This window comes from Ambystoma mexicanum, chromosome 6p, assembly GCF_040938575.1.
Source record: "Ambystoma mexicanum isolate Mex_15411 chromosome 6p, UKY_AmexF1_1, whole genome shotgun sequence".
Taxonomy (NCBI): Eukaryota; Metazoa; Chordata; class Amphibia; order Caudata; family Ambystomatidae; genus Ambystoma; species Ambystoma mexicanum.
The window spans coordinates 86,006,409-86,027,167 of NC_090935.1; the positions used below are offsets into that span (position 1 = coordinate 86,006,409).

At 43.6% G+C, this 20,759-nt stretch overlaps 1 protein-coding gene across 1 annotated transcript in view; it reads left to right on the top strand.

Moving 5' to 3' along the window:
• The window catches only part of LOC138510690 (vomeronasal type-2 receptor 26-like), a 178,865-nt gene that overhangs the window by 41,053 nt on the left and 117,053 nt on the right, over positions 1-20,759 (top strand). Inside the window, exon 2 of the mRNA XM_069626465.1 lies at positions 4,738-4,974. Coding sequence (XP_069482566.1) covers positions 4,738-4,974 — 237 coding nt within the window. The remainder of the gene's footprint in view (positions 1-4,737; positions 4,975-20,759) is intronic.

The window sequence follows — 20,759 nt, forward strand, 5'->3', positions numbered from 1 at the left end:
TCCTGAGCTGGTTGGGATTCTACTTGTGAACAAACCTTGACTAGTGAGTTTTACCTGTATGAAGGTGTCGGTATAAAATTGATGATTTAAATATAAAATATACAGTGGACATCCCATTTCTAAAAGTTTTTCCCATAAAAATCACGAGATACTGAGTCGAATGCTTGTTTAAAATCAATGAACGCTAAAAAGACAGTTTGCTTGGATAATATTGCTTGCTTTTTAACGGCTGAGAGAAGAGTTAGATTCAAAAAGGTTACGACTCCTTTGACGAATCCCGATTGATGGTCATCAAAAAGGTCAATCGAGATTTCGCAGGACAAGTCTCACAAAGATCTTCCGTGGGATATCTAAAAGGGAAAATGGCCTATAATTTGTGGGATTATTATTGTTCCCCCTTTTAAAAATGGAAATTATAATTGGTTCTTTCCATGACGTGGAGATCTGACCTGTTCTAATCACATTCGTATAAATGACCTCAAGAATGGCAGCACATTCATTTGGATGTGCTTGAAGAGTGGCAATCGCTAGGCCGTCGGGTTCTGAACTCCAGACAAGCTAAACTTTTCCATAAAGAGAGCAATATCTAGTTGATCAAAGATGAGTTTGCTCAGATCCGGGGTGGCGAAGGGTGATGAAAGTGTAATCGTTGTAGGAGCAGCAAACAAGGAAGTAAAGTGAATTGTCCAAGATTGTTTGCTTACAGAGATTAATAACAAGGAGGAAGTGGTGCATCCATTGCTTTTTTTGAGTAAATTCCAAATCTGGGAGGCCGATTTGCTTGCAATGGCCGCTAAAATCTTCTCTGCCTTTGCTTGTGTTTTAGTGACATTGATTTGTTTGATGGCGTTCTTATAGTTTGTTCTTAAGATACGCCTTTGTTGTGAATGAACAATCGGAAAGTATTTTCTCAAGGCTTGTCTCAAATTTGACTTGAGGGTTTGAATATGAGTGTCAAAAGTATATTTATTTTTAAAGATTAGTCGTATCAAGGAAGAAGAGGATTCAGTAATGAGTTTTAAGCAATTAGTATATTTTAAATTTTGCGTAAGGGAATTAGTGTGAAATCTGTGTCATTAAGGTTTTTAATTTAAAAAGGGACCAGATCAGGCGATTCCTCCCTTGATTAAGTGCAATAGGTTGGTTAAAGAATTCATGAGGAGCAATCATGCAAGGTATCCAGCTAACCTCTAAAATGTTATGGTCACTGGCTGTGGTTGAAACTACTCTAAACTATTTAACTCGTTTGATGGTGTTGGAAGAAATGAAGACATAATCAAGAGTTGCATGTGCAACATCTGTTGACCACGTTGCAGCTGGGGGAGTGTCTTCTGCTGTTGTACCACTGAACCTAGTGAAATTCTGTATTTTAATTAGAGCCATCCGCTTATCTGCTCTAAAGGAACACTGTTTGGTGGTAATTGTTATGCAATTGATATTAGAGTCTCCTGATATTAAAGATGTTTGAGTTTGGGCATCTAAAAGGATTAGACCCTACATTGCTTCAATATGGGATAAGAACAGATCTTCATTAATGGCTAATGGATTCCAATATACATTTAAAAGGGCAGACTGAGGGTAAAGTGGATGGTCAGAGTTTGATGTTGTTAATCTAACTAGCTGAATTCCCGGGTAAGTAGAGGTCCAGGGTTCAAGGTGAATTTGTAATTCAAGTTTGATTGCTACCAAAAGACTGGCTGCAGGACGGCCTTTAGCTAGTTTCATCACTGGAATCAAAGCGATTTTAAAGTTCAGCCATACATGTTACAGTGATCCACGTGTCCTGAAGTACTAAGACTTCATGTGTGGCTAGGGCTTCAGATTTTGAGGTAATCAAGGGAGAGAAGTCTCTCGTGTTCCACACAGCCATGGTACAGGAATGCATCTGCTGCTTGGAATGGCTCCATTAATTGGAGTAGCGATTGATGTCAAGTATGGCTTTAGAATGCCATGTACATTTGGACTGTGCACAGGGCATTAGATTGTGCTTGGATTGCAGTTGACAATGGGGAAGATTCTCAGTGTTGTCACATTTGCAGCAGAGATATAGGGGGTTGGGTTCTGATTCTTTGAGCTCTTGATGAATTTGTCGGTTATTATTAGTTTTGTGTGACCATGAGTCAAACGTGCTGAGATAAGTTGACAGTTAATGTGCAGTAATTCTCACACAACCACTTTACTGCCATCATTTACCTCAGCACTGACCACGCCTTTAGGTGACAAAAACACACAACATTTGGAATGACGGGACCAGGAAAGTCAATAAAAGGAGGCCAAAAAAAGGTTGAATGAGCTGTCACAGAACGAGGGATGATTTGGGGTTCTTTTACTGCAGAGGAAATGTTCAAAGGGGAAACGACCAAAGATTATTTGGTCAAAATAATCTTTGGTTGTTTCTCCTCTGAACATTCCAGATGTGTTTTTAGATAGATGGATTGTATTCTAATGGTTGCCTCATTTCTTCTTAAGATGTGTATGAAAAGTGTGTCTTAAACAGTAACACACAATTTATAAAACAAATAACACATTTACAAGTAGTAGAAGCAGTCCCATGCATGGGGCCTGTACAATAGCATAATGCTGGTGAGCTAGTTTATGAGGGTGTAACAAATGTGATATATAGTAGGGACAAACAAATGTAACAGAAAAAAATATATATAAGAAAAAAGGTGACTTACAAAGGTAACATTAATTTAAGGGGGGAGTGTGTCAACATAGAGAGGAGTACTATAGAATTATACAAAACCACATTATGAAATATCAGTGGAGTTGGTGGCAGTCAGGCAGGGAGGATGGGGGAGAAAGGCAGGGAGAGTTCTCTCTTTATCAAGTAAGTGAACTGTGAGCCAAGCTTTGAAGATGTCCAGTTGGGCTGGCTTAGATTGTGATGGGCAATGGGTACCATTGGCAAGTAGGGAGAATGAATGGAAGAGAAAGGAGGCACAGGGAGAGTCCTGGACAGTAAGTTTGAGTGCAGAGGAGGATCAGAAGGAATGAGATAGTTAGTAAACAGAGATATAATAATTGCTGAAGTCTGTCAGTACAGGAAGATTTCACTAGGGCCGGTCAACACTAGTAAGGGCCACGAGCTGACGGAAGGAATGAAAATTGGCCATGCAGGTTACAAAAGGTTCAGAGCAGGAGGGGGAGAAACAGGAGTGACCCTGTCTAGGGCAGGCAAAGGGTTAATTCTCTAGCTCTCTCATGCCAACTCCTCCTGCACCCATACACTGGCAAGATAATGTTCTTGAGTCAATATTGGGATATAGCACCCCTGAAAGCCAGCGGGTAGTCCATCACATGAAGAACGGCTTGGAAAACCCCAGAGCCCACAATTCCCTGAGAATTGGGAGGGAATGACATAAACACTGATGCATACTAAGGACTGCCACGGGCATTCAAGAGGCTGAAAAGTTTCAAGTGCCAGGGGCGACTGGGGCATACTCTGTGAGATTGGTCCCAGAGGGGGGAGGCCTGGTTAAACCAAGGTGAAGAACCATGCTGACATTGTATTTCCTGTTTCTACTTTATGTTGACTCCCTTTGTAATTATCACCCACAAATTAAAGGTTTGAACATTAGGTATATGGTCTTGTAGTATTTTCTGGTCCCAGGCACCTCTGTAACAAAGGTTAATTGCATTTGTAATTGTAATGCAATCAAATATGAGTAGTGTTGGAATCTATAAACAAAGAGAAACAAAGATGAATTACCATCCAGAGAGGGCCACCAATGGGTTACTCTGATCACGGGTAATACATGCCCATGCTGAGAGGCGACAGATAGGTATTTCAGCTCTTGTCTCCAGCCTGCTGCAGTGCCCCTCAGACAACTCATGATTTGTACACATCTGACTATATGCCCTTGGGGAAAGAAAAACTCCCAGATAGATTCAGCATCACCATTCATGCCATCACATCAGGCTTCCAAAGACCTGAAAAACAAGGTCCCATTGGCGTGTCCATTTACTAGTTGCATGGTGGCCATCTTAGTTCCAATTTCTCTACTAATATTTGTGCCCATAACATCCAAGGCAATCTGCAGATGTGCCAATTGACATATTTCTGTGTGTGTCAGGTTGTACTTGCTGGTATCACCCTGCTACCTGCATTACTCAAGTGACAGACTGTACCCACCACCTGGAAAAGCCCACCTTAGACAACATTATCATCTAGGAGTAGCTCTAAGAGTTGTGTAAAGATTAATTTCTTCTTTGACATACCATTATTTGGCAATCTCCGAGCTTGTCTAATTTCTTCTTATGTTATTTCCCTGGAAGTTGTTTCTGAATGCTTGTGGCTACATGTATGTTTAATTGTACTGTATTTTGTGTATGCCGTATACAGGAGATATCGATTGTTCACTTAACCTGCTCTGCAGAACTCACTCTTACCATTATTTTGAATTTTAATTGCCAGATGTCTCACCTTTGCTATTTGTTCCCTACCATTCTGTAATGCCTTATTATGTTTCATTTTTGATATGAGAAGTATGGTTTCTGTGCCATTTGTCAAGGCTCAAAACATGTCAAATAAATAAGTTATTGTTCACAAAATAAAAGTAGACATGGAATCTCAAATATAAGTGGAAGTCAAAAGTACAAGCCAGCACTTCCTTCATATGTTATTCTATGTTTCACAAGCACATGTATACCATGCTGTAATTTAAATGCAGAAACATATATCATTCACCAACTAAATGCACGTTGATAAAATGTATTTGTTTTTTTTTTTTTTAGTTAAATGACTTCCTCCAGAATATTCATTTTAAGACACCTGCTGGAGTTGAATTTGCTTTTGATGATACAGGGAGCGTACCTACGATATATGATATAGTAAACCATATATACTTTACTAATAAAACCCCTAGAAGCATTCTAGTTGGAGAATTTGACCCCTTGGCAACACCAGGTCATCAGCTTTTCATCAACGAAAGTGCCATCCAATGGAACTCTGTGGTGACAGACCACCAGCAGGTGAGCGCACAGACCTGTCTGGGATACACCGCCAACCGTGAGTCAGGTGTGGCCATCAATGTCCTGTACATCTGAGCACATTGCTCAACTCATGCAACAGAGGGCCCAATGTATGACTGCTCTCATCAAATAACTTTGGCAATACTCATATCAAAGCAATAAATACATCATAAAACCATCAGTTTCGTCAACAACATCCACCCAAAGAACACCCATAACATACATTTCCAAGCAGTAACATGCGCCATGTTTAAAAATAAAAGGCACATGCAGGGGTTGGACTACAAATTCCAAAGCTCAATGCACTTGTGCAATAGGACATTATTGCATAGGTATCTACGTTTAAAATAAATTCCCCCAAGAGTATGAATTAAGCAAACATTCACAGTGTGTGTTATTGTAAAAGAATCTAATGACAGCTTCCAGCATCTGCCTCACAGGGCAGTCCTGGAATTGTTCCAAACTGAATACAACTGCTCACTGGACAACAGGTAGTGAGTGATGACTCACACCAAAAGACTTCAATCCTAGGCCATCATCGCATGAATGCAGACAGGCCGATTGTGATGGGCAGGAGAGCTGTGTTACATTTAGCACTTTGTGATAATGTTTCTTTATCTGGGGGTCAACTATTCTGCCAAATCATTTCCAATATTTGAAACAAATATGTTACATAACCCACTTATTTGAAAGAAAACTAAAACATGATGTATGTAAATACTGATCAAAACAATCTAATCTTCACTATACCATGTGTTAAGAATAATAATCAGTGCATTGACGGCCATATTAGTTTTCAAGAAACATACTAAATACTGACTAGTCAAGCAGTTATTTGCCTCTACCCATCAGACGACGATAGGTTTATCCCATGGACTTTATTTTCGAGGCACAACATACCATTGGCAAACAATCAATATGTGCATATTAGTCTCGATTAAGCTATTATCAGTGAGCATCTTTTTCCCTGATTGACCAGCCACATGCAAGAAGTTGTTCATGGAGCCTGGTCATGTAGTTCCTTGACTGACCATTTGAAGCAGAACTTGAATAGTTATTTGAACTAATATTCAGAATAATTAAAGGTAGAAAGACACGGACTGAGGACTTACTTTAAGCTCCTTGACAGTGTTTTCTATTCTTTTTTCTGTTAGCAGTGTGTATAATGACAGATTTAGCCAATTTATTTAGGATTATGTGATGGTCGAAAAGACCAGTTTAAACTGATTGTCTCGTCTGAGTAATCCACTTGAAAATATGCACCTTATGAAGAGAAAGAACATATTTTACAATGTTCTGATTTGGAATGGATATTTTGTGTACCCTAGGTGAGGTGTTCTTACTAACATTCTGTCTCCAAATGGACAAAATGTGGGACTAAAAACAAGAGGACACCCTTGGGATACAAGCTTGGTAATTTCTTTTTACAGCTGGCATTCCAGCTGTAAAAAGAAATGGTTTGATCAGTGTACATCATCAGGAAAGGCGAGGCATGAAATCAGCCTGCCTCCATCTGGTGAAATCTCACATGTAAGGGAAAGATGATGATCAGCTATTTCATTTTGAAATACGTAGACCCCAAAAAGAGGCCACTCTGTGGCCCTGATGATCCCAATGGAAGATAGCAAAGAATTCAGTGTGATCTCCCATTCCTCCTGTCATTGATATCTGTGCCTATGTAGAGTTGAATACTTAGACGTAACATGGGTTACTCTGTATCCTTATAAGTGAAACTCCCCCCCACATGTGTGCACACTCTTGGAGAAATATACTTCCTATCACAGATCAGAAAGCAATTTACAGCATTACGTGGTAACCAGAACATCACCAACACTTTTGACTGCAGTACCATAGCCAGTGATTGGCTGCTCCTGCAATCACCCGCCCCTGCAGCTCACCGATAGGCGGCAGCCGAAGGGCAAGCCTAAGGGCCTGTCTGCGGCTGTCCGCATCGGGCAGCAAGGAGCTGAGCAGCCTGGTCTCTTCTGTAAGTACTCTTCTGCACTATATTCCAGTGCTACTAATCCACTTTTACTGACCCCGCCTCAGACTATTTGTGTACGGCCACCGTCACTATCTACACTCTACCCCGTGCTTTTAAGTATGCTAACAGCCATCTGTTTATATGTACTGCTCTGTCTCCATACCCTTGGATGGTCGATAACCAACTGTTATACAGTATATTAAGAAACTACCCATTGTACTGCATGCATTGTATCACACCACATATATGCCTCTTTTATGCACCACTATGCTACACGGCCCACCAAGCCTACTGTAACGTGATGTTTGCATTTCTGTCAAACTTATATGGCCGACCCGGCTTCCCAGTTGCTGCCCATGCATGCAACTTTAATTATGTCACTCTGTAACTAGGTATGCCTCTCACCCATTAAGACACTCTCAAATCTAGATGTTGTGCCTGCCAGCCATTTTGATACTCTCAACTCTAGGTGTTGTGCATTTTAGACATTGTGTTACTCTCAAATTTAGATGCTGTGCTTTTAGCCATTGTGATACTCTCAAATTCTAGGTGTTGTGCATTTTAGACATTGTGATACTCTCAAATCTAGATGCTGTGCTTTTTAGCCATTGTGACACTTTCGAACCTAGGTGTTGTGCATTTTTGCCATTGTGATATTCTTAAATTTAGGTGCTGTGCTTTTATCCATTTTGATACTCTCAACTCTAGGTGTTGTGCATTTTAGACATTGTGATATTCTCAAATCTAGGTGCTGTGCTTTTAGCCATTGTGACACTCTTAAACCTAGGCGTTGTGCATTTTCTAGCCATTGTGATACTCTCAAATCTATGTGGGCTAGATCACCTTACCTTACCACAGGAAACATCCTCCCTGCATAACCACTACCCACCTAACTGTTAACTCTGCATAATGTGTAGCCTATCTAGTTTCTACTGCATTATGGCTACTGCTACACTCCTTGCCACTTGGAATCAGGTCAGCCACACAGAGACCCCACTACATGCACTCGGACCCTTCTCACCTATTTCAACAGATATAGTTACCAACACTCATGTCTACACTGACTCAAAACACCATGCTCTGCTAGGACCATTAGCTTAGACCTCCCGGCCTAGTTCCACGCACGATAGAAACAACAAACTACGTGCTAGACTTAACAAACTTCACGAGACACCCAGACGACTCCTCCCTCCTACAATACGTGAGATGAAACATCATAATGGTAAGGAATGCAACGCTTCCAATATCACCCCAGCTTCAATGTACATACAAACATCCGAATCTAAGATAAAATCTAGTGCGAAAAGTACTCCTAATCTTACACATCCCAAAGAGGAAACCAAGGATCACTCCTATAAAGGAGCGCTTCTCAATGCCAGGTCACTAGTTGCACATGCCCTTGATATAGCTTATCTAATCACTGAGGCGAACTTGGACTTTATTGCAATAACCGAAACCTGGCTACACAAGGCAGCAGGACCATCACTTATGCTAGCCATCCCTGACGGTTACACTATATGTAGGCAAGACAGAGAGGGCACCCGCAGAGGCAGAATTGCCATCATTTCCAAATCGAGTCTTTCGCTAAGACTAGCCCCTGCCCAAACTCTACAATCTTGTGAAGCCCTCACTGCAAAACTCCTCATAAACAATAATCAATCCCTAACCATTCACCTAATCTATAGACCTCCAGGTCCGCTTGGGACTTTTGAAGAGGATCTGCACAAGCTACTAACCTTCAATGCCAAAACCACCTCACAATTGCTGGTACTAGGGGATTTTAACCTAGGATTTAATGACCAAGCAGATGCGCACGCCGCAACCATTGCCCACGCTATTAACTCCCTAGGACTCTCCCAAAAAGTCAACAACCCTACCCATACAAAAGGTAGAATACTAGACTGGGTCGCTTACTCAAACTGTACAGCAGTTATCTCATCTATCTCGGCATTATCATGGACTGACCATTCACTAGTGTCCTTCAACCTCCTAACCTCCCGACCATCCTCTACAGTCGTCCCCATGGCACTTTCATGCCCAACAAGAAATAAAAAGAATATGACAATAGACAATGTCATACCCGCTATTCTTCCAACATTAAATGCACTGCCTGACAACCTAGACCCCAGCATATTAGTGCATGAGTATAACAAAATCATGACTGATACTATGGACAAAATTGCCCCACTTAAAATGCGTACAAGCAAACCTAAAGCCCATCTAAATAAATGGTTTACTCCTGAACTCAAGGCCTTCGCCTCACCAAGAGAACCTTCCTACTCTGCCACCACCCAAGGCCACCAACAAGCCCCAGTCCAGCAAATTCTCTTTCACCAAAACCACCACACTAGAGATAGAAAAAATCATCCTCACCCTCAAACCATCGAATTGCAAAGGTGACATCTGCCCAGCACAGCTAATAAAAGACGCTGCCAGAGATTTATCACCGTTTATTTCCAAACTTGTCAACGCATCCTTCGCCACAGGCATCATCCCAGCTAATTTAAAACAATCCCGGGTGCTCCCGTTGCTCAAAAAGCAAATTCTTGACCCTCTCATCCCTACCAACTACCGTCCAATCACTACAGTTCCATTTCTGTTGAAAATCCTGGACAAAGTGGCATATACACAGATTCAAAAATACCTTGAACTGCATAAACTACTAGGATCTAGACAATCTGGCTTCCGCCCACTACATGGAACGGAAACAGCCCTTATCGACCTAAAGACCCAAATAGACGAATTGAGAGATCAAGGTAAGACAGCCCTCCTCCTCCTACTAGATCTCTCAGCTGCGTTTGACCTCTTGGACCACAAGGTCCTCTGCAGACACTTGGATTCTGCCGCTCACTTCTCCACCCAAGCTATGAGTTGGATAGAATCCTTTCTGAGTGAGAGAACTATGAGAGTTTTTTCCCCATTGGCAGCAGCAGACCCTATACCCATCACCTATGGAGTCCCTCAGGGATCCTGCGTCTCCCTGACTCTATACAATATATTCACCAAACCTCTGTTCGATGATCTGGACAATCTTGGTATCACCTACACTAACCATGCAGATGATACACAGATTCTCCTCCCACTTTCTGGGGATCATAGTAGGGACAGGGAGTTGGTGAATAGAGTGTACCTCATCATTCAGGCATGGATGGCTACTCATGGTCTCTGCCTGAATGATGATAAGACAGAGTTGATCATCCTGGGTACACAAGCCAATATTAACAAATTGGGCCCGGACTAGTCAGCTTTCAGCATAGATGGAAATGTTATCAAAGTCTCGAGGGAAGTAAAAACACTCAGTTTTTACCTCGATTCTACCCTGTCCTTCACTAAACAGGTCAACTCCCTAGCTTCCACTACTGCCTACACCTGTACATTGATAAGAGAGGGCAAGACCTTCCTGTCCAATACCAGCTGTCTAATCTTGGCTAGAGCCTTAATACTTTCCCGACTCAATTACTGTAATGCCCTATACAGTGGTGCCAATGCATTAGGCATAAAGAAGAGGGAGCATATCTCCTCTATTAGGCGGCAACACAAATGGCTATCCACGGACAATAAAATCCACCTAAAAATGATCTCCTTGACCCATAAGGCCCTAAATAATGCTGCTCCTAGTTACTTGACGGACAAAATAAAAAGAAAAACATCTATCAGACCCATGAGACTCGCCAATTCCAATTGCCTGATAGTACCCAGATTTAGACTTGCTAAAATTGGTGGTGCAAGCTTCCCTGTGAGAGCTGCCAAATTGTGGAATGCTTTGCCACCCAACCTAAGAGTAGACCAACCCTTCCCACACTTCAGAAGGAACTTCATCAAACACATTAACGCTAACAACGACTAGACACCTGTAATGAACCTTCACAAGTGTAGCCCTACTTAATGTACTCAGATGTGTGTAACCCTATGTTTATAACTGCTTACTCTGTATATTGCCAATTGTACATTCATGTAAATACTGCAACTGGTAATTGTACATTCATGTAATATTGTAATATTTTAAACTTATTCATGTAACATTGTAACATTGTAAGTCTCGCATATACTTGCTGCTGCGCCCGGTAACCTTTGGGTCTGGAGCGCATTATAAATAAATAAAAAAACAAACAAACAAACAAACAAACCACAACACCCACATTGGCTAAGTCTGTGTGCACGCTCATAATGAAGGGGAAAGAGCTGGGAAGCTTTGGAAAATGGTGTGCCACGGGAATGCAGGTATCAACTCAACTTGGGATATAACATCAATTTTGGCCCCATGAGCTGTGATACCATGCACTGACATGAGAATTAATCCAAAGATCTAAGGTGGAGTTCTTCCCATACCACCAGACAAACTATAGTCACTCCTGAAAATGCTGTAGCGTTGTGAGTGCTTGAGTAAGGGACACCAAGCTTTACCCACTGGACCAAGTGAAACATAGCTGATATCCCCTTTGATTCATGCCAGTGTTGTCTAAGTGTTTGATCATGGGCAATAATATCACAAGTCATGGAACAAGTAGTGCCTGCACGATGATAACCTGCTCATAACGTTGGCAACAGATCTCTTTCCATTCTCACTTATGGAAACTCCTGGATTCTAGCACCACTGGGAAATCTTTTCTCTCACAAGGCAGTACCTGAATTGTATAAAAAGGTTGAAGACAGGGTCCCTGGAATGCTTCTCCTCACCCCTTGAACATGAAGGCCTGAATAGTCAAAACAGCACAAATCCACTCGATATTTGGACAGTCCCCAGGAAGAGCAGTGATGTCTACATATGCAGAGAGATGGGACTCATTATGAGTCTGGCGGTAGCCATGCCGGTAAAAATGGTACGGCTGTTACCAGAGTAATTTTTTTTCTGGCACCCGGCAATGGGGCCTTACCGTAGTATTACGGTCACAGCAGTCCTGGTAATTGCCCATTGCCGGGCGCTGGAAAATATTACTCCCCATTCCCATTCAAGTCCCATTGGACTCAATGGGAATGTGGAGGACGGATGCACTGGCACCATTCATGAATGGTGCTGGTGCATCCGTCAAGGTCTGCGAGCGGGTGCCGTAGTTTACCGGCACTGTTGTTACCGGACCGGCATACTTGTAATGAAGCCCCTTCTCTTAAACATTAATTCAAACCTTATCCAGGTAATGTCATTTTGGATACAGGTGCTTCAACACTGGTCATGGAGCCAAATGCCTCGATGGATGTCATTGACTAATGCCAAGAAACCAATGTGCTGATGTCATTAGTGACACAACGACATAGCAACGTTAGTCACAAAGTACACTTGCAGCCATGCACAAAGTTATACAAACATACATGTGAACACACAAAGAACATGCTTACACAGTTCTGTAGGACATATACATACTTTCATACTGCAGAGTAAGCTTTCAGATGCTTATGGCAACTAACCCTATGGACCTACAGGATCATGTAAGGAAACTGGAAGGACCAAATACGACTAACCTATAAGAAACATAGCACAGTATAGAGATGCAGAAATCATAGTATAAGTATAATGAAGATCACATTAGGCGACAAGCCGTAGGACGAGAGACGAGGCAAAGCATAACTAGGCTGCACAGAACAGCAGGCCAGGGCTATCAGCCAAGGTCAGAGACAAACAACACTTCCAAACCTAAAACGACAAAGGGCCGTCTACAGAAAAACAGAAAAAATCCTCATAAATTGCAGACCAGAAAAGCTTGATTTCATGTTCCTGAACCACGCGATGCAGGCAAGCGAGACAATGGTTATTCACCTGCAGTGGTAAGATGGGCGGTTCTCAGCAACACAACCATGAAGGAAAACATGGAAGCATTAACAAGTTGCAACATTGTGGGCACTTTCACAGGCAAAAGTGGCACTGCTAACAGATACATTTGGAACACATAGTCATTCTCATCTCCTTGAAGAGGTGCACAGAGTGCTGAGAACAGAGCTGGGTCCCAGGCCTGGGGAGACCAGTTCCAGCCAATCAGGGAACAGAAATCCAGGGGTGGATGGCACAGGGCAAGGACCAATGGTAATCCTGCAACCCTGCAACAATGTAATAGATAGTTTCTTGGGGAAGGGGCAAGCCAGATACCTGACATGTAAGGGCCAATAACAAGGCATCTATAGGGGCAATCTATAAGGGATAACACCCAACTAAAAGGGCCTCCTAGGTTGTGATGCAAGGGGACAACAACATGGCCAGACACAGGCTCAGGAACGGTGATACTAGGAATTTTCGAATGTCCTGTATGATCCCTGTCAGTTTTTGTAATAAACAACAGTTCTAATTTGCCCTTGGCTGAGTCCCCCATGTGTTACTGTGGGAGGGTTTATGGGCCCTGGGAACTGAACTAGTTCACTCATAGTAACCCCCAGACCTCTGGCATACCTGAGCCAACAAGGTTATGGATAAAGTAAAGTACTAAAGCAGCCCAGGAGGCAAAAGGTCAATTTCACTATGGTCAGGATGACCTGTGGTCAGAGCATCAGAGGTTAGGGGAGTCTGGTGACTCACATGTTGTTGACTGCAGCACCCATTTGGAGCTACAGGGCATCAAAGGGAAATGTGAACAGATTCAGCAGGTGCTTCATGCCTACCTACTAGATGCTTTAACCATGGGAAGCAATGATGTTCTGTTAAGGTTTTGGTACAGCAAGAAGATTATCTGGTCAGCAGTAGTTGTGCGAAATGGACCTCCATCACTAAGCTGCATGCCACAAGCATGCAATCTGAGAATGTTTTAATTGCTGGTGCTATTTTCTGTAACCACAGAATATGTTTGCAGTGATGTACCCTAAACTATTCATGCTTTGTACAATTGAACAGTCACTTCTCTGCAAACACACCAGCAAGGAAGATGGTGATCAGTTTTTACTCAGTTTGTGTCAGATTATTAAAGGTGGAGGGTTTGCTTCATGATGCTGGTGGTTGGGAAAAGGAAAGGTGTAGCAGTAACTGTGAGTCTATAACCAGTCGTTGTCTTACACAAGCCAAAGCCTATTGTGCTAGCAATGTTTATTGAATCCTTTTATTTTTACATTGCCACATTGCTTGTCAAAGATTCTTATGTTTTCTCACAATGCACAGCTACCCCGTAATGTTCTTGAGTTCTTGAGTTCTCTCGCATGATACAGCCACCCACTAGCATTCTCAGGTGTCATGATTCTTATCACCTCTGCCTCACGGAGCCTTTCCTTCACCCTCAGGGGAGTATCTCAGACCCCTCACCCAATAGAGGCTATGGTAGGAATAGAGGTAGGGAAAAGCATATACCTATCACTGTGTATCAGTACAGAGAGCAGGCAACAAACCTCTATAGTGGGCAGCTAGTCTCCTTCATCCACACAGGACTGGTTTACTAATGTCAAATATATTTTATTGATGGTACACTGATCAAACCATTCCACTTACCCTTTTTAAATCAAAACATGCACCATATACAATATTTCAACACTTTAAATAGATGTCCCACGCCACAATATTTGCTTTCATGTTTCTGACAAGATTCTCAATAATGAACAGATGAACAGTCAAGGAATGCTCCTACACTCCCCTTTACAGTGTGATTTGTTTTATTATGAGAACTAATCAATAAAGAAACATTCCTGCTAATATTGTAACGACACATAACACATTTAATATGCAAAACATTATCAATGACTATGCAGTTAATATTGGCATTGCCTCTATGTCTATTTAAGACCAGACATCCATTACAGAAGCATGCAAGTCACTTAAAAAATAACTATCTACCTTAATAGTTCTCTCTCATATTTCCCAATGTGATATTAAACATTGGTAAAACAAGCCCTTATACTCACTACTGTACTAAGAGTGTAGCGAGATGAGTGCTGGATGCCTCGAGGCTTGTGGGATGCACAATCGAAACAATCCCAAAAATATCAAATCCAGTTGAAAATTCACCTATCAAAATTACTGTGGTTTCTTTTATTAAAAAACTGCCAAAATAGCAAGGAAATGACAATTGTATGTCAATAGGTTGCCATTGGTTCCAGCGTGCTGTTAGGGTCCTTCCAGCATCATCTGCCTCGTCAGCTCTGTCAGCTATGCGAATAGCCCATTGCCTTTGCCACTCCCTAAAGCGAATCTTTTATAGGATCAGAGCTTTGTTTTACTTAAGCCGTCTCCTCCCCTTCTAGCAGGTTTCAGACTCATTTCTTATCCAAGGCCCAAGCAGAGTGCCTTGAAGCAAGATTCCACCTTATCAGCTGAGCGAGTAGCAGTTTGTATCAAGATGCTGCCTCTCCCCTCCATCAGCCAGCAAGGTCAATGGCAAGTTGCCTAAACCTTTCATTGACATTCTCTCTGTTCCCCATTGTCTTCATATCCAGCCTTGCCCAGAAGCAATGTACTCTATTGTAGTTTCCTAAAACATCATTATTGTTTACAGGAACATGCCAAACAAACGGGACAATTGGAACACATCCAAAACCAGTGGAATACAGAACAGAAGTATTTTTATTGTAATTTGCTTGTGTGTTCCAAAACAATAGATAAGTCTGGCGCACAGACCAAACATTAAAAATGAATGAGGAATGCTATTCATTACTGCTAATGTATGTTCACTGAATAAATATATTGTAATGCAAATCACTATGTGCATGTCAGCATGCCTAACGTCTACATAGCTTGAGATATCGCTCAACCCTAGGGCTGAATAAAATACATGTCACAGGTTCTCCCACCAAGTGAAAGCAGCTGTTACGCTTCTTGGGTTCTTCCAATTGCTAACCCTGAATGTTCTGTGGTTCTCCCAGAGAGAAAAGGGTTACCTTTAACTTCTCAGAGTTTCTCACAGGGCACAGCCTCCAACTTACCTTTTTCAGTTCCCACACTGGGAATACCCTCCCCTTTTGTTTTTGTGATCTTTCATAGGAGGCATCCAACCAATAAATATCCTTGAATTGTTCACATAGTACAGCTGCCCACTAAAGTTCTCAAGCTCATTCACAGGGCACAACCTCCACTTCAGTTCTCAGGCTTTCCCATTGAGTATTTTTCAAAAGGGATTCAGCTCTTCCACAGGCTGCTGCTACTCTTAGTTGAAGTGTCTCCATGTGATGCTAATCCCTGCTGCATTAGTGCCTCATTCCGTTCCCCTTTTATTGCACCCTATAGGAAGGGAGGTTGGATGGAGCTCTCCATGCCTCCACAAGTTGGCTGCTACCTCAACACAGTCCTGCTCCCCTGGCTAACAGACTGCTCACAATAAAAGCAGGTGACTGCATGCTCGCGATGTAGATCATGGTTCATGCCCAAAGATCAGACACCTTTTGCAACAGGGGCCAGCTGCTGGCTGCATATATCGTTCCAATACTGATTCGGCAGGCTGTAGGGATGTTGGAACTTTGGCATGTCACACCTGACAACACACACTTGTGGCACAATGGCCCTAGGAAGTGCAGGGGCACCATCTATCCTCACCAGCGCTGAAGGGGGTGGTGTTGGGTACTAGGTTCCTATCAGGCTCTGTGGCATCACAGCTCTCATTCACTGTTAATATTTCCTTCTGTTAGTGGTGAATGTGATTCCTAATGACCCTCATACCCATGGTGGGGAGCTTGCTTTCTCTTCAGCTGCTTCTTCCCACTGCCCTGAACCATACAGAAGATCTCAGGACCATACCACCAACAGTCTTCCCTGGTAAAGGGCAACATAGTCCTACTGCCAGGACCATGTGTGCTGTGTAAGGGGTAGTAGAAACAACTCCCTGGTCCTCCTGACACCTTTGCCACATCAGCAGCAGTATGATGTTTCTCCTCCACCACCTCCTTAAGACATCTTGTTCTTCAAAATCTTCCTCCTCACCCTCAGGAAGATGCACCGCTTACTGCAATACCTCCACTAGTCTTAATACTAAGCCTACGCTTGATGGACCAACCCCTTGTCTGTAGCGGCACTCTTCCCCTTTTGGGAGGAGACAGATTCCCCTCATAGTATAGTTTCTGTGCCCACCCCTCCTTCCACATGAGTTACATGCCACATATTTGGGCATCCAATAGAGGCCCTTGCTCCACTTCCTCCATGGGGTGATCACAATAGGCTCTTTCACTCCTGCCCCGTTATTCAAGTTGTAGACACCACCAAAGTGCTGCCTCCTTCTCCTGAGCCCGCTCTCAATGCTCCAGCCTTCTATTCTAAATGAAAGGATCAGTAATAATTCATGGCATGGCTTATAAAAAGTCAGCAACATACAGCACAAAACACCTCTCCCCTCATCTGTCATGGGAGAATGATCCAGCTCCTGCAAATAGTAACACATCCTTGCCTCCTCCTATTCCCCTTCACACATTTTACTTTTCTTTTTCCAACCTTGCAGGGTAGGGTTTTGGGGAGTGTGGAAATCTGTAGCCACAACGTTTTGTGTCTTTTGGACTATGTGCTTTTTGGAAGGAAAGGCTACTGTCAACAATGAAGAACAGGGATTTGGTTGAGTTTGACAGCTGTGAGATGAATCCTTCCAATGAGGATTAGTGTTGTCTTGTTGGGTTCAGTTTGAGGTCCGCTTTTGACATCCATGTTTGGTTGGTACCCAAGTATTCACACAGGTGAGCAACGTCCTGTGGGCTACTGACCTTAAGGTACAGCTGAGTGTCATTAGCGTTCTTATATATGAATATGTTGGTGTCATTTTGCAGAGTTCCCAATGGTTCCATGTACACATTGAAGACAACTGGGAAGAGGATGGATGTTTGGGGGATTCCACATGGTCAAAAGAAGACTGACAGGAATTCATAATCATGAAGGCAAAAGTCTAAATAATGCAGGCACAAATGTACCATTGAACTACAGGATGTAGTTGGCATAACCTTTTACCTCTTCTACTGGTGGTATAGATGCGCCGCCATATAGACTGTTACAATATGATACCTATATAACAGGAAAGTTCATTCATATATCAAAATATCCTAAGAGTCTGCGATGAGTGTTTTCAACTGATAATTTGGTGATTAGATCAGCAGGCCCATTAGTAAAAGCAGGTAAAAGGGATGCACATGATTTTAAAGGTCTTTTTCTCTTGAGACCAGTTTTTTCTTTTTATATATTCAGGGGTTACCTCCCTCTTGATACCCCCATTTTTTCTCTGCACCCCTCTCTCCGACCCTCTCCCGCGGGAATTCAGCCTCAGCCCCTTTCCTCCACCCCATCCTCGGGATTTCACCCAAAGCCCCTTCCCTCCTCCCCTCACTCCCTAAACCAAAACACATACACACAACATGCACACATGCACACAAACACACTTATCCATTCCCCTCGCCCTCTGCCTCCTGGTCCTGCAGAGCCTGTTAGTCCCTGTGCGCAGTTGTGAATGACAGGGGCATGACAGTTCGATTTAGGAAGACCACTCTGTGCGGTCAAGGAGTGGTCGATCTAAATCAACCTTTCAGTGAAACGAGGGCTATCCCTCTCACTAAGTGTGGAAGGAAGAAGTTCAAGAGGGACGTCCTGGTCTCTAACCCAGGCCTCCCTATCACTGATACCTGCACCAGTGCTTCCTTCAGACACACTCTCACCAACATCCTCTTTGTCGTTCCCTCATCATACCTATGGACCCCTCACATGGTCTAGTCTCTCTCTGCTTTCTCCTTCTCTCCCATTAATGATGGCACACTATGGGAGGTCCTGTTGACCTTCTTCCACTCCTCCAAGACCATCATTAATGTCTATCTTAATGGCGCTGTCTTGGTCCAGTGGCCTCGGCCAAATCTTGTAGGCTTTTTCCATGTCTTATCAATATCCTCTCTTCTCCTGCTACTCTTAATAGCACCTATATGGCTCTTCTGCCAATCCTTCTTCTGCCATCTCTTTGGCACCTTCCTCCTCCTCTCTGGCTAACTTGCCACCACCTGTTATGACCTCTGTCCATTCTCATGCCCCTCTACCACTTCCAACGGGTGTACCTCAAGCCTGTACCCCTACCCGGAAGTCTTTCAAATGCGGCAACCTGCTCCACGTTGCTACTCTTGCTCCACTGTCAAACAATCCTCTGACATCTTCCACCTCCTTGCCTGACCTGGTTGTCCTTGCTCTCACTGAGACATGTTTCATGGCCGGCTCGGTCACAAGTTGTGACACTCTCTGCTCTGATGGCTACAAAATCCACTCTGTGCCCAGAACCAACCGATCCAGAGGGGAGAGCTTTCATCTTCCCGGAGTGGGTCCCTGCATCTGTCATTCCTACACAGGTCTACTCCTCCTTTGAATCCCTGGTCTGCAGGATCTTTATATCTCATGGCCTTTCTCTGACTATGGCCATCATCTAAAGGCCACCTTACCAGGCTGCCCTCTTCCTTTCAGAGTGGGCTGACCTCTCTACATCTCTCCTTGACACTACCTCTCAACTTCTTCGCCTTGGAGACCCTAACATCCACATGAATGCTTCTGATCCCTCCTCTGGGATCCTCTGAAACCTCTGTGACTGTCTCTCACTCTCTCTATTCTACCCTCTGGTCTGACACACACTGCCGGACACACCTTGGATGTTCTCATCTCTTCAGACATTCCTCTCTCTAACCCTCTCACTTTTCCTCTCTCTTGGACTGACCACTTTCTTCTTTCCTCTCACCTGACACTTTCTGTCCCCCAGGCTAAGCCCTCTGCAGCACTGCCACCTACCATCTCTGTCATTTGACCCATGATGTGTGTGTCAGTTGATGCCTTTGCCTCAACCTTCTCTGCTCCTCCTACTCCTGCGGCTGACCCACACCATGACACAACCCTCTCTAATCTGTATCTTGCCATTTACAACACTCCAGACATCCTTGCCCCTGCCATGAGAATCCATCTTAGCCTACCTTCAAGTGCACCTCTCGGTATTACTCTGACCTCCCCGCCGTGAAAGGCAAGCGCAAGTTGGCTGAGCGGAAGTGGAGGGCTTATGGTGCGTCCTCAGACAAACAGCCTGCTGCCTGCCCCAAAGGCAATAAAGACTCTCTGTCCTGTCCAAGAACTCACTTCACCACTAAAACTCAAGACATCCTACCCTGGTTCTCATCTTCCTCTCCCGCTACCGCCCTCAGCACCCCCCTGGCCACCTCTCCCTCTCCCCCTCCATTTTCCTCTTTCTCTCTGATAGCGCCTGACAATGTTTTTAGACAAGTCCGATCTATGAAAGTTTTGTCCAACCAGGTGCTCCGCTGCTCCTCCAGAACCATCAAGGACCACATTGACACCCTTACTCCAGCCTTGGCTGATTTTTGCAATCACTCGTTTGCCATTGGTGCTTTTGATTCTCTCCTCAAGCACTACCTTGCGCACCCCTTCCTTAAAAAACCCTCTGCTGATCCTACCTGTCAAGCTAACTATCGCCCGATCTCTATCACTCCTTTCCTAGCCAAGCTTCTGGAAAAGCTAGCCATCTCCCAGCTTACTCTCCGCAGTGAAACTGGTGGTTGTCTCCATGACCAACTGTCTGACTTCAGAGCAGCCAGAGGCAAATCTTCTCTCCTGAACACCTGTAAAGATCTGCTCTCCAATCACGACACCAGCACCCCTTCTGTCCTCATCCTCGTTGAACTTTCCTCTGTTTCAACACAGTCAGTCACGAAATCCTGATCAATTGACTCTGGGAGAACCTGGGCATCACAGATCAGGCCCTGGAGTGGCTGACCTCTTTTATTCTGGACTGAAGCTACCAGGCCCAACTTGGGTCCTTTCTCTCCACCACCTCTATCTCCAGATGTGGCATTCCCCAGGGCTCTAACATCTCACCCTGGCTCTTCAATCTCTACGTGTCCCCTTTGGCCCAAATAATCTCTACTTTCTGCTCTAACATTCAGTGTTAAGCGATTG